This window comes from Pseudorca crassidens, chromosome 16 (genome assembly GCF_039906515.1).
Source record: "Pseudorca crassidens isolate mPseCra1 chromosome 16, mPseCra1.hap1, whole genome shotgun sequence".
NCBI classification, from domain to species: domain Eukaryota; kingdom Metazoa; phylum Chordata; class Mammalia; order Artiodactyla; family Delphinidae; genus Pseudorca; species Pseudorca crassidens.
The window spans coordinates 9,740,193-9,766,532 of NC_090311.1; the positions used below are offsets into that span (position 1 = coordinate 9,740,193).

Below are 26,340 nucleotides of genomic sequence, written 5' to 3' on the forward strand. Positions count from 1 at the left end.
GCACCGGAGGGAGGTGGGTGTGGCTGTAAGGGCAACAAAAGGAATACTGTCTCTGGAAATGTTCTGTATCTTGACTGTGTCAATGTCAGTAGGTGGGTTGTGATTTTGTACTCTAGTTTTGCAAAATGTTTCCCCTGGGGGAAACTAGGTAAAGGGTATGTGGGATCTCTCTGTATTATTTCTTCCAACAACATGCCAATCTAACCATTATCTCAACATAAAAAGTTTAATTTTAAAAACTTTAAGAGTTTTGGAAATAAAAATATGGGTTTCTGACTTCTCTTGAAGAAATGGAAAGGTCTTGTAACACTGGACCCACATTTCTACTTGGCAACCATCAGCTGGTGTTGATGGTGACTGCCTCCTTTAGACAGTGGGACAGGACACCTCTGTGTGCCACGGTTCCCACCTCTCCTTACACTTTCCCACCCAGTTGTTTAACACAATTACTGTTTCTTGTCTGCCCCTAAAGATTGGACTTTGCCATCTTTTCTTTTGATGATTCCTGTTTTCCTGCGGGAGGAAAGAAGATTGTGGAGAAGAAAAAAGCAGAGGGAAAAGGAATTGCCTTAGGCTGGCTTTAGGTCGAATTTTCTCATTCAAAGAACTCAATACCATTAATCCAAAATTTCCACTGTGTCTCAGATCAATGGGAAAGTGTTTCCCTAATTTTGTTCTCCAGCACATTGAATTGCAACTCTCAAACTTAAAATGGGTAACTATAAAATTTGAATTTATTTGAATATCCCAGTATTACACACAATCAAGAAAAGCCTATTCCTCAATTGTGAAAAACTTACCTAACGTGGAAATGATAGTTCACATTTAATCTGCTCAACACTTATAGATTTTTAAAACCACTTTTTCAGGCCCATGACTTTTTTTGGGGGGAAGGGTATGTATCCATGTAGGTAAGCAGATGGAGTGGGGAGCACAATCCAGGAAAAATGTGCCGAACTCTCATATGTCAATTTCAAAAGCATAGGACAAGAATTAAAACTAGTTTTTATATATAGTTTATAGTCTATAAAATAGTTTATAAAATTAGGGGGCTTCCCTGGTGGCACAGTGGTTAAGAATCCTCCTACCAATGTAGGGGACACGGGCTCGAGCCCTGGTCCAGGAAGATCCCACACGCCGCAGGGCAACTAAGCCTGTGAGCCACAACTACTGAGCCCGTGTGCCACAACTACTGAAGCCCACGCGCCTAGAGCCCGTGCTCTGCAACAAGAGAAGCCACTACAATGAGAAGCTGACGCACCGCAACGAAGAGTAGCCCCTGCTTGCCGCAACTAGAGAAAGTCTGCGCGCAGCAAAAAAGACACAACATGGCCAAAAATAAAATTAAAATAAATTAAAAAATAAAATAAAATTAGGGCTAGACTTAATATGAGAATTCTGAAAATGGAATGAAAAATGCCTACATGGATACGAATATGCCCACATGTATCTAGCCACAATCTGAGTTTTAGTTCACTCCTTCCTGGGCAGAGAGGAGATGCTGAAAAAGAAGTCTAGTCAATGTCACTCAAGAGACCCGTGTAGGTTAAGGGGAAGCCCCGTGACACCCACCTGGTTGCCCGAGGTGCTGTTCTCGTTGCCCATGGTGATTCAGGGTGCCCAGCGTCCCTTCGGACTTGATCAGTGGTGACTGGAAGAAACAAAAGGGTATATACATCTGTAAAATTGAAGAAGATCTGAGGATTTTTCCACCTGCTCATTTCCCCAAACTCAAAAGCCAGATGATGGGAAGTGTTTATCTCTGCAGTCACAACATGGAAAATTGCTTTTGAAGGGTTTTCCTTTGCGACGTGCCACCCAGCAGTACAGGCTGGTGTTTTATTCCCAGTCTTTATTCCCTCGGGTTGGCAGACACTTCTGTAAGACGAGTTTGTTGCTGAGCCTCTGACCTAACGCCAATGTGCACGTATATGTATACCTACAAACGGAGTGACTAAAGGGGCCCGTTTGCCAAGGACAGCTTGAGGAGCACCGCTGTTGGAGTGTTTTCTGTTTCTAATTGTGTTCGGTTTGGAAATCCAGAGTGTGGCTGGCTGCCCACTGTCGAGGACAGCAGAGCTGGGTGTCCAATGTTAGGAGGTGTGAAATCCACTGCTCTTCAAAAACATGTGGTTTTCATATTTTTTTCTCTAAACACTTGTTTCATCAAATCAGTTTCACTTCTGCACATATTTCAATGAAGGCGGCATGTTTTTCTTGCTGAGGAAAATGTGTAGCTGTAGCCAGACAAGGAATACATAATCATGTAAAGCGGCTTGCTGTCTGGACACCCAGCGTCATTTCATTGGGCTTACTTAGTGACGTTGTTTATTAATCGTCATCATAATGAGGATGTTTCCCACACAGCCCACAGAGAAACCCAGGACATCTGCTGACATCGCCAACAGAGTTCCACGAGACCCCATAGCACAGCAGGATCAGGACTCTTTGTTCACTTGATCTAGGTGGAGAAACTAAGTTACAGAAAGCTTATAAACCACAGACTTCTCAGGGACTTCCCTGGCAGTCCAGGGGTTAAGACTCTGCGCTTCCAATGTAGGGGGCACAGGTTCCATCCCGGGTCGGGGAACTAATATTCCCGCATGCCACACAGCGTGGCCAAAATATAAAATAAATAAATAAAATAATAGACTTTTCGATACATGCACCCCTATGTTCATTGCAGTGCTATTCACAATAGCCAAGACATGGAAGCTACCTAAATGTCCATCGACAGATGAATGGATAAAGAAGATGTGATACATATGCAGAAAGGAGTACTACTCAGCCATAGAAAAGAACAAAATAATGCCATGTGCAGCAACATGGATGCAACTAGAGATTATCATACTAAGTGAAGTAAGTCAGAAAAAGACAAATACCATATGATATCACTTATATGTGGAACCTAAAATATGCCACAGATGAACCCATCTATGAAACAGACACAGAATCATGGACATAGAGAACAGACTGGTGGTTGCCAAGGGGGAGGGGGTTGGGGGAGGGATGGAGTGGGCGGATGAGGTCAGCAGATATAAGCTATTATATGTAGAGTGGATAAACAACAAGGCCCTGCTGTATAGCACAGGGAACCATATTCAGTATCCTATGATAAACCGTAATGGAAAAGCATATTTTAGAAAAGAATATATATATATGTATAACTGAAGCACTTTGTTGTACAGCAGTAATTACCACAACATTGTAAATCAACTATACTTCAATAAATAAATAAATAAATAAAATAAATTACAGACTTTTCGAGCTGGAGCCTTAGAGATTACCAGTGTAATCCGGTGGGGAAACTGAGGCTGCAGAGAAGGCCAGGGACTTGCCAAAGACCCAGTTTGGGGAGGCCAGAGTTGGAAACAGAACACAGTCTCCTGCCTTCTGATTCGAGATTTCTTCCCAGCAGGATGGCTGTCATCATAGCATTTCCTCAGAAAACTTCAGTGATGGACTTAACTCAAAATAAAATGTGTCCATTGATTTGTTTAGCCATTCAACCAAAATTGAGTGAGTAGCTACCATGTACTACGTGTAATCAACAGTCACGGGAAAATAAAATATAAGTATTTTGAACGGGCCTAATTAAAATGCCCCCAAACTGAGAAAATTATGAGTGAAGTCACTGTAGTGATCAATTCTCTCCCTCCTAACCCTTTAATCAAAAAGTTGCAATTGTTCAATCCTTTCTGCCGTTTGCTGTTTATAAGATGGCCAAAAAAAAAAAAAAGGAATCATATACTCACTTACAGAATGTAAAAATTTTCATTTATTTAAAATCAATCACTTCAGTTTATTTTTTCTGTTCATTTGCAAAATTATGCCTCATTAGGAAATAATGTTGAGTGTTACAATCATTGTGCCCTCATCCATTATCATAACTTCCTTGTACCAGCCAGGCTGAACCACACGCAGCTGGAAATACATGTGATTCGATGTAACATTAATTTTTGAAACTTATTCACCAAATAAAATTCAATAATTTTCTTAAGAATCAGAACACTTGAACTAGATTTTTAAACTGGCTTTTAAAACTACTTCTGGCTCACTGTAAATTTCAAAACCCCAGAGGGAAGGCCTGGCTGCATTGAAAACTCTCTCCTGGTAACCTTTAAAACTGCCCTCCTCCGGCTTCCTCAAGACCGGAGAGGAAGTACCGCTCTGTAGGACTCTGCCATCTACTTACAGTCAGGGACGGTCTGTGACTTTGGAGGCCGAGGCCCCTGGAAAGTCTGTGTGTCAGCAACTGGACTTTCTCCTCCACCATTCAGAAGCGAGCAAGGTCTAAGCAGAGGCCCAGACCCACCTCAACGAGTTGGGAAAACAGCCCAGTCTCCACCCACGACGCTGACACAAATCAGCTGCACATCATACCTGGGCAGCGCCAGTGCAGAGCCGCAGTGAATACACAAACGTGCAATCAGCATTTCCCAGCCCATCGAGGCCAGGGCCTTTCACGCAGAGGATTTTCCTGTTAGTACATTAGCGGGGCTCCTTTCAGAAAAGGCTTATACAAACTAAAACCGGCCCCTGTGATCTGACTGGCCGCACCTAGGGGAGCAGGACTGTCCTGCTCCCGGAGCAGGGGTGCCATGAGTCACTCGCTTGTCCTTATGCTTTAGAGCAGGAGACAAACCTTTCTTTCTAGAGAGGAGGAAAATGCTCCAAGGGCTTCCTGTTTGCACCTGGGAAAATTCTGCCGTAAATAATACGGAAAGACCAAGAAAACTTGTGGAAACATGATGACGCAGCAGTCTGGCACCTGTTTATGGTGTGGCATGTGCAGAATGTACTTACCCAGGCGTGGCTTGAGTTTCAGCAAGTGAAGTTGTAAAAAGCAGCAGGCTTGCCCAGCTCGCTGGTAGGCAGACCTGCCCATCCAGGTGGAGGAGGCCCTGCGGCTCTCAGGTGGGACTGAAGAAAGGCAGCCACCAAAGACCCTTCTGTCAGCAGCCTCCTTCCTCTCTGGTTTCCAGTCATTAACAATTAGCCACTCTTTCTCACGAATGCAGTCCATTTCTATATATATACATATATTTTTTGTAGTGGCCGAGACTTTCATTCATTCTGCAGAGGCCTGCCACACGGTGCAGCCCTCCAGGGAAAAAAGTTAGCACTTCATCAAAGGTTTCTTGGAGACCAGATGTCCTACCAAGCTCAGAGGAGTGTCAGGGGCTCCTTGGAGGGGAACGTTGGACGTGGAGGGGGATCTCAGTGCCCCACTTCTAGTTCAAATAGAACAGAAGTGTGTATGTTTCAGCAGACAACGGATAAGCAAATTGTGATCTATCCATACAATGGAATATTATTCAGCCATAAAAAGCAGTGAGATTCTGAGACATACTACAACTTGGATGAACCTTGAAAATATGTTAAGTGAAAGAAGCCAGACACAAAAGGTCACATACTGTGTGATTCTATTGACATGAAATGTCCAGAATAGGTAAATCCAGAGAGACAGATACCAGTATTGTGAACGTATCAAATGCCACTCAGTTACTCACTTTAAAATGGTTGATTTTGTGTTGTGTGAGTTTCAACTCAGGTTTTTAAAGTGAGTATGTTTCATAGCTTGAGATTCTGCATAAGATATTGTTTGAAAAAATAAATCTACTGGGGGGAAAAAGCTTGAAAATGACTGCTTTTGTGTTTATTAGCACTAGATTTCCGTAAAGTTGAGGATTAAAGGGATACGAAACAAGAACCTTTGCCTACCCTCGCCCCCTTCCCTCCCCCCCATCACAAAATCAAAAGAGAATTTTTCTAGGGAAGAGAATCTTTTCAAGCAAAATATCTTGGATGAGCCAGTTGGGAATGAAGAAAGGTCCCAAGCAAGTCTTCAACAGGTGAGCAAACATAGCAAAAAACCCTGACAAAGAGAACGAGAGAGTCGGGGGCTCACTCCTAAGGAGAGAGGCGAAGGAGGGAGACAGGATGGCCAACCACAGTGGCGGAGTCCCTTAAGGGTAAGGACTTTGAAGGTGGGGAATGTTCAGTGCTCCGTGTTCGGTTGTGTACATTTCAGCAGTGAAATGCCCTCCAGGGACCACTCCCTCGGGCAGCTCTGCATCCTCACCTGTTGCTGCCACCACTGGCCCCTGGACCACCACTACCACGGCTGCTGAACACTGAGCATCGTCGTTGACACCTGTCTCATCACTCACTGCTGTCCTGGACACCACGGGCACCAGAGGCTGCCACTGCCACTGGGGAAGAGAGTGAATGAATACACAGACTTTTCAGCTTCCAGCCCAGGACCTAGTGCTCTGTCTCTTTTAATGATAGAGTCCCCAGGCACAGGGGACAGGCCCGGAGGCCGGGCACCACGGAATCCAGAGTGTCCATATTTCTTAGTCAAGACGCCCTTTCCTGGAGGCACCACTCTGACGGGACCCCAACAGCAGTCTTACCACTGTCTGCATGTGTTTGCGCTGATCAGCCTCATTCTCTTCATGCTGTCTTCTTCCAAGCCGGACATCCAGCAAGGGACCAGTTTTCCACTTCCCGCCACAGACGGCTAAACACACGTGTATGTGAATTCCTTCATCTGTCTCTGGGACACGCTCGCCTCGGAGGGAGGATGGGGTCGTGACCGCTGCCCTGTGAACGCCACTCCACCACCCGCCTGATGTATAAACGTTAGCAAATCGTTTAACTTCTCTGTGCTCAGTTTTGCCATCTTTAAAATAGGAATCAGGGACTGCCCTAGCGGCCCAGTGGTCAAGACCCCGCGCTTCCAAAGCAGGGGTTCCGTCCCCGGTTGGGGAAGTAAGATCCCACATGCTGTGCGATGCAGCCAAAAAATAATTAAATAAAATAAAATGGGAATCATAACAATACGTAACTCATGTGACTGTGGTGAGATAATTTCCATAAAGCTCTTCCATAGATTAAGCACTAGATAGATCGTTGCCTATTATATTACTACTGGCAGTGGGTCTCTTTGGAGCTCCCAACAAGCAAATCCCGCAGTGACACAAAGATTAGGTTGCCTTCTTTTTTTATCCCTTCAGAAAAATCATGAATTCTGATGCTACTGATTAGAAATCAGTACGTCAGCTAAACTGACTTGTGCACCGAAAGAAACAGATGTTGTTGAAGACTATTTATAACATAGGCTCAATAAGAAGTTCACGGTTTCAAGAACTTGGACCAAGCAATTTACATGAAAATATTTGCTGGGCAAGTGACCCATCATTCCAATCCTGTCCCTCTACGTGGCCGTTGCTGGGCATCCGATGTTAATTTAGCTAGAGTTGCACTATATCCCCGGGCAGATGAAGCTGTACTTCTTCAAAAATGATCCATGGTTTAGGCTTCTAATTAATTCAAGGGGGTTTTCCACAGCAAGACTGAATCCACAAAGGTTTCCTCTACCCACTTGTTCTGTGTACAGAGTCCAGACAGCCAGCTAAACCTCAACCTAGTCTCCAGTAGATTCAAATATAAAATTCATTTTAAATGATAGTTGTTTGGGAGAATTTTTATTTTTCAACTGGTGTATTGGTGTCACATCATCACAGCTGCAAATATAAACTGGGACAGTCTTTGATTCATTCATTTACTTACGCGTCTATTCCATAAATACTGAGCTCTTTCTACGTGCCAAGCCTGAGGTCCCTGTGTTCTCTTGCACTTACAGCAAAGCCATGAGGTAGGTTTTTTCTTTTTTTATGGATGAACAGTTGAAACTCAGAGAGGTCAAAGCCCAGGAGAGAGGAAAAGGAAGGCTGGAGCCTGATGGCCCCAACCCTGGCATTCGATGAACAGTGCAATGCTGCCACCTTGGAAAACTTTTGGCAAGTGTTCAAAGGTAATGACTGCCTTGATCAGTCGCTTACCTACCTCTATAGCAGAGCGTGAGGTTTCTAGCTGTTGGCAACTGAAGCTGCTTGGGAAGGCTCCAGCTTATGGATCCCCCTCGCTGATCTAGAAGAGGGTAGGAGGTAATGTTTGGGCTGGTGATGAACCACCGAGGCTGGGATAGCCTAATGGGGCTGGGTAGCCAGAAGCATTGCTGAGAGGGGCCAGGAACACCGCTGGGGAAACAGGGCCTGGAGCCAAGTCTGAAAGAGGAGGGGATGGAGCTGGGAGAACGAGCACGGCAGCTAAACTGTGCAGAGCAGCATGTGGGTGGAGGACGTGGCTCAGAACCCAGATTGTGGTGTCTGAGCTGATGCCCCATTTTACCTGCTGTGTACGGGGTGGGAGGTACAAGATGCTGCGGAAGCGAAGACGAGATCACGCAGGCCCCGTTTCATCGATGGTAACACGTGGGCTCAGAGAGGTTTTGCAGCCAAACTCCCACTGTCCTGTGAGCAATCTATTGGGATGTGTTGATACATCAGACAATCTCATTGAGTTTTCTATTCAGGGTTTTTAATTCTCTATCTTAAAGACTCTTTTTCTGTACATGAGAAAAATGTATCTGTTTTAAAGACTCAATACGTCTGGATTCTTCTGCGTTGAGTCATTTCGGTTGTTAGTGCTGGAAGCAGCGCGGAGATCATCTTCTCCAGCACAGACGAGGAAGCGGAGGCCAGAGGGTAGAGATGATCTGCCCATCCTCCCACAGCAAGCAAGGGCTGGAACCAGAACTGGACTCAGACAGGCTTGCTTCCAACAGGCAGCCTCCCCTGACAAGACCTCTGCAGGCTCCGGAGTCGCCTCCAGACTGGCCCAGCAAGATCAGATGAGACCCACCTTTCCTGCACGGCATTGCTCTCCAGTCACAGTGGCCTCCAGCCGTTCAGGTCCTGCGTCAGCTGAGGATATGGGAGGCACCGACTGGGAGGTTATGCTTGCTCTGGGGGTGAGCTCGGGTTCACCTGACCTAGCAGCTCCTTTGGCTGCTTGACAAACCCAGTGACCTAAGTCAGCTGCTGTTCCCACAGATGGCGCCAACTCTCACCCCAGGCAGGCAGGAGGCCTCAGCTTCTCCCTCCAGTGGCTGAAGTCAGTTGTTCTAACTCCCTACCTTGAACGGCTGAGCGCAGAGCTACTTATAGCTCTGTTATCATGTTCCTGTTTGAATACAAACAAACACCCGTAGCCTGGGAAAGGGATTTATTAAGAGACATCGCCTGCTTTCTGCTCCAGCAGGGGCCCTTCATGAGCACTGTGGACATGGCTGCTCCAGGGGGTTTAAGTGAAATGACAACTCTTCCTTCATACTCTCCCCTTAGCCGCTTGTCTTCTTTCCTCTCCCATCTCTGAGGGCACCGAGAAACTTTGATGTGAGAAGTCCACTCTCGCAGAACTTAGAAATCACCTGCTCTCATGCCATAGAGATCAGACACAAGACTGCTGGTGAGCGGCCAGGTCAATTATTAAGTTCTTGTTTCTCAGCTCCAAACCCACTATATTCAGATGCTGGGAGGCTCTGAAAACCCCATTTCTGCTTTGCCAACTGCTCCTCGTGAGGCTCTGCCAGGGGAAGGCGGAAGCCAGAGGAGGAAGGAGGAAGCAGGGCACACTCCTTCCTGGCTGCTTCCTGCTTCTGGGAGCATCACCCCCAACCTCACTTCTCCCCTGTGGCAGCAACAGTTCCCACCCGGGGCAGCAGTGGGGTCCAGTTTGCCATTCTCCCAACTCTTACAGAGCTAGCCTCGTGGACATCAGCCCCAGCTGACTGCAAATCCCTCCACAGAGGTCTGAGTTTCCCTTCTGTGGGGAACCCCCTCCAAGCTCCTAAATAATAATTCCCACTTCCCTTTGCTCTCTAAGTCCTAAGTATGATAACTGCTTCCTGCAGTGGCTACCTTCCATCATCCTGTAGAGTTTGCCTTTTGCCTTTGCATTTACCTAGATAACAATCGTTTATATTAAATTCTCTCTGTAAAAATAACTGGGACGTTTCTGTCTTCTGACTTAACCGTGCCTGATATGCTGGCAGAACTGGGATACAAATCTTCTTTCTCCTGGTTCACGACTCTCTGCATTGGAACCCAATAAATATGTGTTCAGTTAAATGAATGAGTAAAGCGAGTTCAGTCCCTCATCAGCTTTAACTTTAATAAGAAGTTGTTCAGGGCTTCCCTGGTGGCGCAGTGGTTAAGAATGCACCTGCCAATGCAGGGGACATGGGTTCAAGCCCTGGTCTGAGATGATCTCACGTGCCGTGGAGCAACTAAGCCCATGCACCACAACTACTGAGCCTGCGCTCTGGAGCCCGCAAGCCACAACTACTGAGCCCATGTGCCACAACTACTGAAGCCTGCGTGCCTAGAGCACATGCTCTGCAACAAGAGAAGCCACTGCAATGAGAAGCCCGCGCACCGCAACTAGAGAAAGACCACACAGCTATGAAGACAGCAAAGCCCAAAATAAATAAATAAATTCATAACAAAAAAAAAAGAAGTTGTTTAGGATTCCCCATCACCAACAACAAGCTCTCACCCAATCACAACCTGGACCTTCTGTCATCCAGATGTTAGTCTCTATCACGAGCTATTAGAATTGGGAGGGAATACAGCTCTAACTTATAAGGCTCCCCAACCTTTTCACATCGTGACACACATAATACAATCACATTAATACAGACTCTGACTTGGGACAAGGCTGCTGTATGGCTCACCCACTGCCCAGGCCCGACCTGGCCACACCAAGAGTTGAGGATATCGAAATCTTGTAACCTGTCTGCCCGGCAGTGGGCCACTGGCTTATGGTGGAGAAGCAGTGACCTAATCTAAGGCTTTCCTTTTATAGGTGATGGACTTAAGGCCAGAGAGTTTAGGTAACCGGCCCAAATGAGAAGAGCCTCAGCTGTTGGCTAGAGCGTCTCAGCTCTCCTTCATCCTCCCGCAGGCCAGCCTGGGCTTCTTAAGCCTAGCACAGAACTCCTCTTGGGAAGGAACAATCTTCATTTAGGAAAGGAGCTTGATGTAATCTGTGTAGGTGCCAAGTATTGGCAGGAGCTGAAGCTCAGTAAAAGGAGCTGGTTACCTTGCTCCTCGTGTGAGATGAGAGTATTTGGGGTTTGGTTCCAGAGGTGGAAGGTCAGAGAAGAGGTCACAGGGTCAGAGAAAGGAATTGGGGGCTGGAGGAGATGAACCTGGGCTTTGGTGTGAGATAGAGGATGATAAGGTAAAGGGCCGGTGGAGCTTCCCCTGAAATGAGGAACCGGGGACGTCTGAACAACAACAATGCCTAATGGCATTTTGAAGTTGTTTTCGGTCCTTATAGTGCGAAGCTCTCCTCTCTCCCCACAGGTCTTCACGCTACATTCATGAATGCTTCGCTAGTACTGTGTTTTGCTTTGTTTGGTTTTTGGCTGGGATTGGGGGTTTGGAACTTGAAGAAAGGGCTGCACTTTATTCTTATTTGGGTCAATACAATATGGAACAGAGACAGCATAAAGTAGGAACCTGAATGTAGAGGAGACCAGAGTGTAAAATAAACTTCGGGGAATTCACAGAAATCTGGGGGTAGACTTGGAGATCCCCAGTCATGGACTTGAGCTTGAGTGTAAAAGGTCAGGGAGACCCCATTTGACACTTGGGGTGAGCATATATTTGTAAACGTAAATAAAACCCACACAATGAAATTGGAGATCATACGTACTGTTTGTGCTCTTTTTGAAACTGCTTCTTTTTTCCCATTTAACAGTAACATATCAGAAACATTTCCCCATGGCTACAACATCATATTTAATAGCTGCAGTGGATACTAAGTTGTCTCCAAGTTTTAGCTGTTTAAAAATACATTTCTCATTTTGTATAACTTGTCTCCGCCTGGGATAGTGGAGGAAGTTATAGAGTGAGGTGGGTAGGACTTAGCATAAACCTGCCGCAGGTTAGATCAAGCAGGAAGGTATTGAAACCAGAGAATTATGAATGGGAGATGAACTTACGGGCACAATCAGGTTGGCAGGATCAGAAACGGGGGCAAGGACTGTGCCAGAGCAAGCAGTCAGGATGGAGAGCGGAGGATTCTTGTATGAGGCGAGTTTTGCCTCCCTTTGCTGCTTTTTAAATGGGGAGACCTGGGGTCTCCATTGGCAATCACGTCCTACAATGTTTGAGACAGGTCTTGATAGGTTTAGTTCATGAGCTGGAATCTGGTTCTTTGGGACAGAGGCCAGGTACCTGTGGTGGTGATGCCCTCCAGGTTTTGAACCTCTAAACCAGAACCTGTGAATAATCATGGAATCTCTGCTTGAATACCTCCAGTGATGGGAAACTCACTTCGTCCTGAGGCATCCTTTCTTTTATTAGCACGATTTTTTTTTTTTTTTTTTACGCAGGACTCTCACTGTTGTGGCCTCTCCCGTTGCGGAGCACAGGCTCCGGACGTGCAGGCTCAGCGGCCATGGCTCACGGGCCCAGCTGCTCCGCGGCATGTGGGATCTTCCCGAACCGGGGCACGAACCCGCGTCCCCTGCATCGGCAGGCGGACTCTCAACCACTGCGCCACCAGGGAAGCTGAGGCATCTTTTCTGGAGAGAGGTGTACTGGATCACTGGAAAGTTATTTCTATTGCTCCATAGTCTAGATCCCACCCATGATTCCATGAGAGCTGAACTAACGGCTCTGGACAATAGTGACTACAACTAGGCATGGGCTGGGCAATGGCCAGTGGTGAGGCCTGAGGACCAACATGGGCGATCTAGCTGACTTTATGGACCATCATCTTAGACTGGGCTGCAAGCCTTTACTCAAGCACCAACCTAAGTTTGCCTTGTTCTGGGACTGTGTTGAATCAGCATCCTCTCTCATCTTCATGACTGATGAGTGGTAGCTGTGGTCAGCTAGCCAGCCCACAGGTGACCACAGACACTTGAGGGACCACAGCTGAGTCCAGCCAAAATTGCCAATCCACAGAATCAGAAGCTAGGTAAGTGGTTATTGTTGTAAACCACCAAGTTTTGGGGTGGTTTATTACATGGTAAAAGCTAAATGATAAAATTTCCCCTGGAGGGTCCTTAGAACTTTCCTTCATACCAGGCTGCACCCAACTCTGGCTGGCCATCTTGAAGATCTTGAAGACATCACAAAGGATGCCACATGAGGGAGGACTGACAGATGGATCAAATCCCTCTGCAGCAGTGAAATGACAATTTACAAGAACAGCCCCTTGACTGGTGGCCCCTAGTGTCACCTTGGTCTATGCCAGACTGAGTGTCATTACCCTATAGCTCTCTGAGGGTGATGCTCTGAGCACCCCATGTTACAAACCATGCATAGACCCTCAGCCCAAAATGGAAACATGAAGCTGCATATAGATTTGCAGGAATGGGGTCTCTTTTTTTCCTGCCAAAACAGATATTTGCTGATACATTTAAATATAAGGTTCCCCTTACTCACAATTTCCATATAGTCCTTCTCTGCAGACTGGATATTAGCAAAACTTATTTCTTATGAAAACAAGCTGTTGAAACCCACAAAAATTCAGACATCAGTTCGAATCCAAAAGCTGAACTGTGCTGTCATTTTTGGAAATCAAATACATCAACCTAACTGGGAACTGGGGGCTAAGGGGTGGGTGGAAGGAGGATGGAATTGGGGGTGCGGGAAGGCTGTTTCAACACAAACAACACGACAGAGATCTTGAGTGTAGATGGGATATTGGTGCCAATCACATCAGAGCCAAAGATACTATTACGTATGCGTCATGTATTAGAGCCGAACTAAGAAACTGAAGATATTTGCCTTCTATATGACATAGTAAGAATTTGCAAATGTAATTATTAAGCTTTAGAGAGAGTTTCAGCTAACATCAGGCAATTTTATTATGTAAAATAGAAAGTAGCTTTTTAAATTTTTTATTTATTTATTTTTTGGCTGCGTTGGGTCTTCGTTGCTGCACGCGGGCTTTCTCTAGTTGCGGCGAGCGGGGGCCACTCTTCACGTGCTGCATGCGGGCTTCTCATTGCGGTGGCTTCTCTTGTTGCAGAGCACCGGCTCTAGGCGCGTGGGCTTCAGTAGTTGTGGCACGTGGGCTCAGTAGTTGTGGCTCACGGGCTCTAGAGTGCAGGCTCAGTAGTTGTGGCACACGGGCTTAGTTGCTCCGCGGCATGTGGGATCTTCCTGGACCAGAGCTCGAACCCGTGTCTCCTGCACTGGCAGGCAGACTCTCAACCACTGCGTCACCAGGGAAGTCCCGAAAATAGCTTTTTAAGGGGACTTCCCGGTGGTCCAGTGGGTAAGACTGCACATTCCCAGTGCAGGGGTCCCGGGTTTGATCCCTGGTCAGGGAACTAGATCCCACATGCATGCCACAACTAAGAGTCCTCATGCCACAACTAAAGATCCCGCATGCTGCAACTAAGACCTGGCGCAGCCAAAACAAAAATAAATAGGAAAGAAAGAAATAAAGAAAATAGCTTTTTAAAAACTCTGTTCCTCAGATAAGTTTATTGAAAATTTATCTTTAAAAAATTAAGGATAACAATAGTTATATAATTTAAAAGACCTTATAAATAAGACTTTGTTAAGTACCATTCTTTCAGCAAGAACAAAAAGAACATCTTAATCATATTTTCCTGTTTTTAAGTTAGCTTTGGTGGTAGCTAAAAACAATAGAGGCATCCTAGCCACCTGCCTCCCAATATTTCCTCCGCAAACGAAATAAAACAACAAGAAGGAGAAAGAAAATGTACTCAAAACCCAGGCCCTCGGTAGAAAGAAAGACAGAGACGCTTAAGCACTCTTCAAAATAACTGTGAATAAAATGAGAAAAGTCAGGCAGCCCTGGAGCACAATTCCTCATGCTCCCACCCTCACCCCACCACAGAGCTTTGTGAAAAGCGCAGACGGACGTAGTAACCTAGTGAAGAAATAAAAATTCAGCTTTTAAGGCAAGATAAGAAAAATTTAAACATAAAAATTTCTCTGTCCGTTTGGGCCTCCTGCCTCCCCTCTGGTGTGCATAGTACATCTGCACTATGCCTTAAGCAGACCCTCACCCCACAATGGCAGAAATACCTGCTCAACCATAAAGATCAATTTTTCTCTTTCTGGCGCCACCCATGTAACTCCTTAGAAGATAACATTCCTTTGTCAAGCCTGTAAAGGGTTACAATGACCCACCACTGGCCTTGTACGTGTAGACATCTTTGGTGAACTTTATGTACAATGCGATATATCATTTCCCTTAAAGAGAGAGATTGGTGCAGAACAGACCGGTCAGAGTTCCTGGGGAGGTACTGGGCCACACCTAATGGAAGTTCTTATCTTAAATAGTTAGTTAGGACCTTATTAATGTCACTAGCTATATTACTTGTATTCTGCCTATTTTACAAGATTATTGTTTCTTGCTTTACCAAATGTGTGACTGAACCTCAGATAAAATTAACGATGATTTGGCGACTTGAAACAATTGGCCGAATATATAGTTCTATAAGACCAACGGTTGTAATAGTCTAACTTCTAGATATGGGAAGAGGCAACAAGAGGGAACCGTCTCCTGGACCATAACAGACTAGCAGGACAGGCGACCCAGAGGTTTCTGGCTACTGTTAACAGGGCCCAGTCCAGTAATAGAGAATTGAGTGGCCTGTCAACAAAATCCTCGCCTGACCTAGGAATGAGCATTCCTAGTGCAGTGGGACAAATTAGTCACGAAATGCCTAATTTGGGAGGCATTAAGGTGCTTCCAAAAGGGAAGGGATTATAAAATAAGAAACATTGCCCACCGTCCAGTTCTACAAGAATCATTAAAACCTCAGTCACTGACCTACGTACAACACGACCTCAGTCACTGACCTACGTACAACACACCCTGAAAGGAATTCAGGGCAAAGATCAGGATGAGGCCCTCTGTGTTCTGGGGAAACTGACAGAACAGGTCTGCAAATAGTTAGATATTTTCAGGAGAAATTTTTTATGAACCTGGATTCTTGCATCTTCCCATACTTAGAAAAGCACTAAAACCATTAACTAAGATGTCTGCTTCTCTGGCTAGCAGCAAAATTCCACTGAAATGTGTGCCTGATTGCACATACCTCCTTCTCCAAAATCACATATATGTTGGCCTCCTCCTTTACCTCTTCGGAACAGTTCTCAGAGCTCTCTGAGAGACTGTCTCCCAGCTTATAATCCTCAGCGTGACTGGAACAAAATTTTCCATTTCTTTCTCAGATTGACTACTGATTAGCATTTTCATCGATACTAGTAAAACGGTAGAGAAGACAGAAGAAGGAAGCTTAAGTTGATCTGAAATTATTGTCAGAATGATTAAGTCCACCTTAAATCAGAAAATACAAAACAAAGGTGCCTGAGCAGGTCAGAGCCTGGACTACAGGGGCAGGGCCTCAAAGCACAGGACATCTAAAGAGACAGGTATGATTCATTGCACTTCCAAATGCACTGCTCTGGGGCAGGCAAAAAAAAAAAAATCAAAAACCACAGGAGAAGCACTCTGTGGCAGCTGGGTATTGAATGGGGAAAAGAATGAAAAAGAGAAAATTTAGAGCCTGACAAGAAAAAGAGAACCACAAAATCAGAGGACTCACAAAAACTCCCCCACCCTATCCCACCAAATGTGGACTCTCTACAGACAGAACAGGGCACTATTAACCCAGGAATACTGCAGAGCAACCTGATGCTATAAAAATGGACAAGAGGAAGGTCAACAAATCTATACAGGGCTATTGCAAAAACAAAAAAATCAGGAGACAACATTTTATACATATCACCTGGGGAAAATCTTTCCCACACCATCAAAAAACTAAGTAGAACTAAATTATAAGTCAATACACTAAACAGAATTAAATATTCTTAAATAAGCATTCAAGCATATGTAAAACACCTTGAATCAGAAATTCAAGAATGCAATGAACAAAAATCAGGGAGAAATGAAAAGACTGTTGATTGGACTCGGGAAAGAAATAGAAAACAGTTAAATTACCTCTGAAATAAATAATTCACAAAGCACCCAAGAGAGAAGAGATTCAAATAAAAATTTAATAGAGGGTATTGAGGAAAATCAGGAAAACAATGAAGAGAATGAGAAATGACATAAGAAAGAAGCAAATAGGGTCAGAGAGAAAATATGGAAATGGGAGACAAAGAGGGAATAATATCCCTATTATTGGAGTCCTTGATATAAAAACAAAAAAATTGAGCGGAGCTAATATTTCGAACTTTTAACCAAGAAAACTTTCCAGAAATAGGAAAATACCCAAATCTACACACTGAAAGGACTCACTAAATACTTGGGAAAATATACCCAGAACAATCAATTCCAAGACATATCCTGGTAAAACTATTAGATTTCAAAGATAAAAGATAAAACTCTCATGACTTCCAGAGAGAAATATCAAATAACTTACAATGCCAAAAGAATAAGATTCGTATCATATTTTAAAAAATCAATACAGAAAGCAAAGTAACAATGGGGTAGCATTTTAAAAAACCCAGTGAACTACAGTGTGGATGAAGGATTTTATATTCAGCCAAGCTGCTCTTCATATATCAAGGCGAGAGGAAAATGATTTTCAACATGTAATAACTTACTGAATTCTATTTCCATCAGATTCCATTCCAGGGTATCTCCTAGATGATGTATATTTCATCTAACCCAGTGATGACTGGGAAAACTTTAGCAAAAGGACTTATGATAAGGATTTAAAAATACGTAAATAGGGACTTCCCTGCAGTCCAGTGGTTAGGAAGCAGTGCTTCCACTGCAGGGAGCCCAGGTTCAATCCCCGTCGGGGAACTAAGATCACACGTGCCTTGCAGCATGGCTAAAAAAAAAAAAAAAAATTAAATATACATCTAAGACTAAAACAAAGATGGAAAGGCAAGGATGGAAGACTAATGTACAAACGTTATTTGATTTAACAAAGTAGAAGTAATGCATCTAAAAAACTGAAGAAGACAGAAGGGGAAAGAGGAAACTAGAACAAGCTCATTGCTATAGGTTAAGAGGTGGGCATTAAAGGCTATTGGGTGGGGGATGTTGAGTCTTGATATACCAGAGTAAAAGTTTAAGTAAGAAAACAGGGATGTATTTAAAGCAGGGGTCAGAGGAAAATTCATTGCACTAAACATATTTATCAGTGAAAATAAAATGAGGGAAATAACAAATTAAATTTCCAAGTCAAAAAACTAGGAAAGGAAAAGCAAAATAAACTAAGGAAAGTACAAAGAAGAAAATAATACAGACAAAAGTAGAAATTAATGAGGTAAAGAATAGAAAAATGAACAACCTAATGAACAAATGAAAATCATAGTTTTTTAAGAAATTAATGAAATAGGGCTTCCCTGGTGGCTCAGTGGTTGAGAGTCCGCTTGCTGATGCAGGGGACGTGGGTTCGTGCCCTGGTCCGGAGTGGGTGCCCTGGTCCGCGGAGTGGCTGGGCACGTGAGCCATGGCCACTGAGCCTGCGCGTCCAGAGCCTGTGCTCCGCAATGGGAGAGGCCCGTGTACCGCAAAAAAATAAATAAATAAAAAGAAATTAATGAAACAGAAAAATTACTAGCTAACTTGATCAAGAAGAAAAGGGAGAAAGCATGAATATACAAAACAAAAAATGACAGGAGGGAAATAACCATTGTAACAGAAGAAATTTATTAAATTATGAGACTGCTTTGCAGACCTCTTTGCGAATGAAAAATGCATGAAATGGATAATTTCCTAGGGAAATTCAGGTTACCAAATTGACTTCATTAGAGTTAGAAAACTTAAACATACCAATTTCCATACAAAACAACAAATTTATAAAGAACAATACCACAAAAAAGCACCAGGCTAGTTGATTTCACAGAGGAATTCTACCAAACCTTCAAAGATCAGAGAGTCCCAATGCTCTATAAATTACTCCAAGGCATTGTAAAGGCAAATAAAAAACTCTTAATTTTTTTTATGAATAATAAACTCATTCCTAAACCTGATAAAAAATGGATCACTGCAGGAGTGCTGCATATCAATATTACTGATGAATATTGTTGCAAAAAATTTTTTAAAAAATACTAGCAAACAAACTCTAGCACCACATTCAGAAAATAACATACTACAAACAAGTGGGATTTCCAGGAACTGATCAAAAAGAACGACTGCAATGAGTTGAAACACATCCAATATGTTAATTTCCATGAATTCATAATGATACTCTTCCTTCCCTAAACAAAGCTCATTGGTCACCTTTCAAGAATTCTAGGCAATGAAGAAATAGAAATAATCAAGCACAGAACCTGACTTTCCAGACAAACTGCATTTCAGGACATCCAAATAGTTGATGATAGAAACTTCTTTATAGAGAAATCACAATTAATAAATGAAGAAGGAGTAATTGAATTACAAAATCACCATTTGCCAAATCATAATGAAATAATACATGTAAGGCGATATTCTTCCATGCAAACAGCATTAAGTGAAAAGCTGATGGGAAACTTTATAAAGGATGAGACTATCTGAACTCATTGATCAATCTTAACATAGCAAAAAAAGAGACAGCTAGACATTAAATGCCACCTGGTGTGATGCTGTGGGATGTACAGAGCATCACCTATGAAGTATTCTTGACAAAATAAAAAAGCATCTGATCAGGCCTCTGCATCTAAGGAGCTAAGTACCGCTTTACAGGAAATGTAGGGAATAGAGAAATGTCGCCATAGGGATGCAGTCAGCAAAACCCGAAGAGGGGGAAATCCTACAGGAAGATGACCCAATTTCCTCAACAAATAACTGCAAGGGAAAGGGAGATAGTACGAGAAAGAGAGAGGAATCTCTATGTTTAGAGATTAAAACACACTTAAGAGCATACTTAACCCGCTTTTTCTGTGGGGGCACTCCCCAATCTGTTTGATAAATGGGGGCCAAAACTGAAGCAGAAATCTGCACTGTTGCTAAGTTGAAGAAACGGAGTTTGAGCCTGCCAGAGAAGCTGGAATTGAGGGGGCAAGCTCTTAAAGGAAGGAGCCACAGAGGGGGAGCCCCAAAATTTGCACACAGATTCCCCTCAAGTCTCTGGTTGATTCCTAAAATGCACATCCTCAGGGTGCACTCCAAGGAGCTCAAGAAAAAGAAAGGGCCGGAAGCTGAAAGCTCTGAGAAGTGGTTTCAGCAGCTGCCTGGTGCAGAGAAGGTAGTTTGGAGTTCAAGTCCCATGGAATTAGAGGGGCTTGGTAAATACCTCAAGCTTCTCTTTGAAACCCTGGAAGAACCACACCTTGAGAATCAGGACTATATTTCAGGACTAAGGATTACGCCCTGGGAATAAGGGCTAAATCAAAATAGACCTGCCTTAACAAGGTCTAGAACTAAGCCTCCACAGGATCAAGGCAATCTCCCAGTAATTTAACTGCCTGTAGAAGAAAATACAATACTATTTAGAGGAAGAGGATAGAACCTAGTGCCTACAGGTGTCACTACAATACCCAATACACATTAACAGACAACTAGGTATGTGAGGAAGCAGCAAAACAGGACGAATAATCAAGAGGGAGAATGATCAATATAAGCAGACACGTAGATGTCCTAGAAGTCGGAAGTAGCAAACAAGGACTTAAAAATAACTCTTACAAGCAAGACAAAAAATATAGAGAAATATAATGGTGGAAGACAGGAAAATTCTGGAGGACATATATAGCAGACGATATAGGAGGACTATGGAAACCTGGGGCAGGGGGTTGTGGAACAGAAAAGTGCCTTAAGTGATATATCAACCCAAAGAAATGTATGGTTCTTGTTTGGATCCTGATTGAAATAAACCACCTTAAAAAATGAAACAATCAGTGATATTTGAATACTGACAGGGTTTTTAATATTAAGGAATTATTGTTTATTTTTTAGGTATGATAATAATGTCATCATTATACACATCTTAAAAAGAGCCCTCATCATTTAGAGGTACATACTTAAATATCACTGATTAAATGATGGAACGATTTGCTTGAAAACAATATCACTGTTGGGGGAGGGGCAGACATTAATGGAAAGTAGAGTAATACATGAAATAAGATTGTCCAGATGTAGATAATTATTGAAACTAGTAACGGGTATATGAGGATTCTTATAATATTCTCCTTATCTTTGTGCATGCTTGAAAAGTCCATAATAAAAAGTGAAGGAAGGGAAGGAGAGAGAGTGGGAGGGAGGAAAAGAAATCCTTCCTCCTTCATGTGTTACTGGGGTCCACTCCAGTTCTCCAGCCAGTCCTGGCTGAGCCAGTCTCTGCCCTGTCCATGGTCAGCTTTGGAATCAGGTCATCCCTTCCTAAGCATGCGTCAAGTTGACCTGCCAGTAATTTAGGCTACTTTTGATTTGCATTTTCCAAACCAAATTTCCTTGTTGAACTTCAAATGTGGACCCAGTGCCTCCAATGGACCTCTAAGTCCTAGTGTTCTTTCCCAAGTCCTAGTTCAGCCCTTCTCTCCCATCCATGGTGGGTTGGTTCCTAGTATTGTGTATCTGATCACTACCTGGCTTCCAGAACCTGGGCTTGAGGACTGACCTTGCCATGTATAAACACATCTGCCAAAGGATAGATCTGCCAAACTTCCTAAATTTCCTACTACTAGGATCTGCCCCCCGAACAAGAAGCTCTGGTACTAATAATCGTCCGTGGGCATTGTTCCTTCTCTATCTAGTTGTTTCTCCAAGGTTCACATCTGTAGTTGGGTCATTTTCCTCAAACACATCGACCAAGATAAGTCCACCTGAATCTCTTTGTTTATGTTAAATGAGAAGGAGGCATTTGCAAAAACATCTCAATCTTTTGACAGTCCTGGGGCAGTAAAGCGAGCTGGTATTGGGGGAGAGGGAAGCACACCCAACAAATGTCAAATAGTGACGCTCCCACCAGGTGATGCAAACAACAACCTCACCAAATGTTCTTCAAAGAACTGGAACACATAAGAGGATAATCTTGTAACTGATGGGATTCAAGAGTTGTCTCATCTGTTTGCTATGAAATACGAGATGCAAAATAACATTGTCAGATCCTAACTTGAAACTGAATATGTTTCAGCAGAAGCATAGTCATAGGAATGGTTTTAGGCGTGACCAAAAGTGAATACAGAGCCATGGGTTGTTTTTCGTTTTTGCTTTTTGGTTTGGTTTAGTTTAATTTTTTTTTTTTGGCCCCTCCACGCGGCTTGTGGGATCTTAGTTCCCTGACCAGTGATTGAACCCAGGCCCTTGGCAGTGAAAGCGTGGAGTCCTAACCACTGGACAGCCAGGGGACTCCCAGAGACATGTTTTTTGAACCCATAGAGTCACTTACAAAATTATGTCTCCTCAAAAGGAGAAACATGGCCCCACTTATAAATGATCACTCTAGCTTCACCCACATCCAAACCCTTCACAGTCCTTTCACACAAAAGCAGCACAACCAGGATGAAATAATCTTTCATGGTCTAAGTCTTGCAACTCAGGATTTGATCAGCACCAAAGGCAACTGCTCAGAGGATGGCTGGTCCTTGCTAGAGCCTGGACATTTCCTGGGAGCCCCAGAACACTGAGACACAACCAATTTGAGTCATTCTGGAACTTTATACAGATGGAAGCAGCTTGACTACAGAAAGTTAGCTCTCTTCACTAGAACAGCATCAGCCTGAGCTGCTGGCTTTAATCTCTTTATAATTCTCTGGTACCGCTTCTGGCACAGAGCTCAGGCAAGGCTGTTCCCTGGCTTGAGTGTGGAGCAGAATTTCCCCTTTTTAGGTCACAAACTCAGAGCACCCACTCATCCCAGAGACTCTCTCCACTGTGTCAATTTTAAACATCTTCATTAACATTTAGGAAACGCTGGCAAAGTGCTAACTATCCTGAGTTGCCCCTGCTGTACAGGGGCATTTCCCAAGACTGAAACACATGCACAAACTTGCCTACCAGGCTAGGATTATAAAAACACACCGCTATCCACCTCTTCTGAACACAGCTGAATTAAGAGCCCTGGGACGAGGGTCGTGGGTTGTTCAGTGATCCTCGAAGGGTGCAGACAAGCCGCAGCATGTCGTCTTCCTGTGTTAGTTTCCTGGTCGGTGTCTGGCTGCCCCTTTGTTGTTGCACCACGTGGAGTGTTGCTCCCCACGCCCTGCCTTTGGTGTTGGGATGGGACCTCTTGCGCTCAGATGGACAAATCTCACCTGGGCTTGTGATCTCCTCAAGAATCAGAGCATCGGACCAGGGTGAGTATCATAGTGAGATTGGCTTTCTGCTGGCCAATACTCCACAATCCGGTCAATTGCATTTGTCCTGCAGCCACTCCCAGCATGCCTTGGCCCATTAAATCCACATCCTTGCCTGCAGGTGGTAGCACTCATCACAGCCACCCAGCTTTCACTTCTCTACTCCTGTGAAATCACACACTTAAGCAGGCAACTTTCAAGGGCCTACCTTTGTCCTTTGCTGTGAAAACTACTCCTCCATCATTCTCCCCTCCTTCCCACCCTCCACTGGCTGAGCGGTCTTGGCCCACCACACACCAACTCACCTCCCAGACACTGTTAATTGGACTAGGGCTTGGTTCTGGCTTAAGCTGGGCCAATCAGATTTTCTCTCTTGCTATTTGATAGGGGCTTTGAAGTCAACGAGGGAAGCCACAAGCCACGAGGTAATGAAGAATGGGGGCTTAGATCAGTGCCAGAGACCCCCCAGAGACTGCGTGTGCTGACCTGAGGGGGGAGGGGGACTGGGAACCCAGCAGAGACTGGTCCACCCTCAGACCAAAATGAAGCAGGTGGTAGCTGAGAAGTAGGGGTGAAAAGAGTTGCTACAGCCTGGAGCTGTGTCTTCTCAACTAATCCCCCCTTCTCTCTTTTTTTTTTTTTTAAGAAGATGTTGGGGGTAGGAGTTTATTAATTAATTTAATTATTTTTGCTGTGTTGTGTCTTTCGTTTCTGTGCGAGGGCATTCTCTAGTTGTGGCAAGGGGGGGGCCACTCTTCATCGCGGTGCGCGGGCCTCTCACTATTGCGGCCTGTGCTCCAGACGCGCAGGCTCAGTGGTTGTGGCTCACGGGCCCAGCCGCTCCGCGGCATGTGGGATCTTCCCAGACCAGGGCTCGAACCCGTGTCCCCTGCATCGGCGGGTGGACTCTCAACCACCGCGCCACCAGGGAAGGCCTCCCCCACCTTCTCTTTTTGAATGAGCTTCTGTTTCTTGCAACCAAGTGTTCCCTGATTGAAACCACACTCAAAAGTCGCCCATGACCTTTACACTCTGGCCTCTTCACAGTCCTCATCCTCCAGCATTTCCACAGCACCTGACACTGTCACCCCACCCTCGCCACAAACTCTCTCCACTTCGGACTTTTCTAAAAGGTGCTGCAAAACCTCGTTCTCTTTTTACTTCTCCGGTGCTTCTCTTCCCCTCTTTGTAAAGGCATCTCATGAGATTCGGAATTTGGTCTCCCGGCCTGGTCTTCCCCTGCGAAGATTCTATGGGTTCCCATAGCTTCCTCCACCAAGCCCAGGCAGAGCGCTGCAAATCCAGACGCCAGCCCTGACTTCTCCCTCCTATCCCACCGCGTTTCAACTCCAGACGCCAGCCCTGACTTCTCCCTCCTATCCCCACCGCGTTTTTAACTCTCTGATGGATATCTCTACTTGGATGACGCACAGTCACTCAAACTCTTAAAATGCACATTTGATATCTTTCTTCTTCAAGCCAGCCCCTCTCTTGACTTTCCCATTTCCACTGAGAGCATCGTGTTCTTTCAGCCGCATCCCCTGGGACCCTCACGGTAATTCTGCACCGCATGGTGATTGCTTGCTTAGTCTCTGCCTCCCCTCTAGCTCAGAGGCTCCGTGAGGACCTGGATTATGTGACTGGAGTGTACAACGATTCCCTCCTTCCCTCCGCTATTCCTAGGGTCTGGTACGTGGGGATCACGTAAATGTTTGCTGAGTGAATTGGAGGAATGGACGGTTATCTTTTATCTTTCCCTCTGCCTCATTCCTCTTGTCTCTCCGATATACACTCACCAAGCCCTCTGGGTTCTTTCTTCCTGCTGTCTCTTTCCTTGTCCCCTTCCTCCCCATTCCCTTGGCTTCCAGGCCAGACCCTCATCACTACCGGTTAGAGGTCCTGCAGAAGCCAGCTGGTCTCCCTGATTGCAATTAAAAACCTGCCAAGTAGAATTCTGGGAAGATGGCGGCAGCAGAGTTTTAAGATCTTCCCAAATCCCCTCCTATAAACAGACAGAGCAATTGGATAGAAAAACTGAAAACCTATGGACACTCACAACGAAACTGGATAATAAGGTTTTCCCTGAACCTCAACCAACAACAAGACCCACCTGCTTTTGACGTCGGTGCAGCAAGAGGCAGAGGGAAGAAACGGGGCACTGTCAGCTGGATGTGAGAGCAGGAAAAACCCCAGGGAGCCAACAGGTATCCACTGGAAGGGGCGGTGGGCCAGTATGGGAGCAGCAGCTAAAACCGGGAGGAGCTTTGCGCTCGCCGTACACACAAACACAGCTATTACACACTAGACTATATGTGGTGTGAGTGGTATAAAGAATTTCAGTCTATGCATTTCTGTTGCACGGAACATGTTATGAAATAGGACACACACACACACACACACACACACATATACTCACACTCCCACTCCACTGTGTTTAACTTCACTGCTGGATTCTCTCGCGAGGCTTAGCTCACTGCCTTACTTCAGTGTGATCTGAAGATTCGGTTATAACCGACCCCAAGTCAAACGCAGAAACACTCAGTTTTTGTCGAGATCACATGGCAGCTTAAGCTGGCAAGCACGACATCAGAAAGAGGTCTGAAAAGGTACTTGTGTGAGTCTAGAGAAACACTGAGCAAACATGTCAAAATCAACAGCATCGCCAGTTTTAAAATAACTTTTTGCCATAAAGTCTTGTTGTCTTAGGCCCTTAGGGCTGTCTTAAATCATCGTTCCACAGACTCATAAATACTTGAAAGTCCAGTTTGCCGTGGGCAGAATCATCACAGAAGCCAGAAGAAATTTCAGTAACCACCTAGCCCCAAACTTATTTTACAAGGGAAGAGACGAAGGTCTAGATTAATGGGGACTTATCCTACCAAAAGCAACCAGTAACTTATTGGAAAGAAAAACTACAGTTTATGTGGCTTAGGAGACAATCAGAAGGGGGGAAAGAAAGAGCACAGGTGGGCCTTCAATTTCCCTTTATAAGGTAAAAGAAAGAAAGAAACAAATGCATTTATCCCTCTAATCTCAGTAGCCAAACCAGTTTAAAGTACATGTTGCTCAAAGGAATAAAGCCACCAATCTGAGTCTTACTTACCTAGTATCCTCTTAGCATGAGGGGCAGAGAAGGGGGAAAGGCCCTCTCTTCCCGATGTTAACGACTTTTCAGCACTGCCCTCTGCCCGCGGTCTGTCTTCCCAGGATCACATGAAAGTGTTCTATAAATGTGCATTGGCTTAAGGTTGGG

The 26,340-nt window shown here is 44.6% G+C and overlaps 1 protein-coding gene across 15 annotated transcripts in view; it reads right to left on the reverse strand.

The window, feature by feature from the left end:
* The window catches only part of TACC2 (transforming acidic coiled-coil containing protein 2), a 205,304-nt gene extending 178,964 nt beyond the window's left edge, over positions 1 to 26,340 (reverse strand). For 13 of the 15 annotated variants that reach the window (XM_067709176.1, XM_067709184.1, XM_067709180.1 and 10 more), the window contains exons 1-2: positions 26,191 to 26,328; positions 1,573 to 1,651 (exon numbers count right to left, since the gene is read on the reverse strand). In XM_067709176.1, coding sequence (XP_067565277.1) covers positions 1,573 to 1,605 — 33 coding nt within the window. In that variant the 5' untranslated portion in view covers positions 1,606 to 1,651; positions 26,191 to 26,328. Of the gene's footprint in view, positions 1 to 1,572; positions 1,652 to 26,190 lie in introns of all 15 variants that reach the window. The other 2 variants (XM_067709185.1, XM_067709186.1) reach the window with 2 other exon arrangements.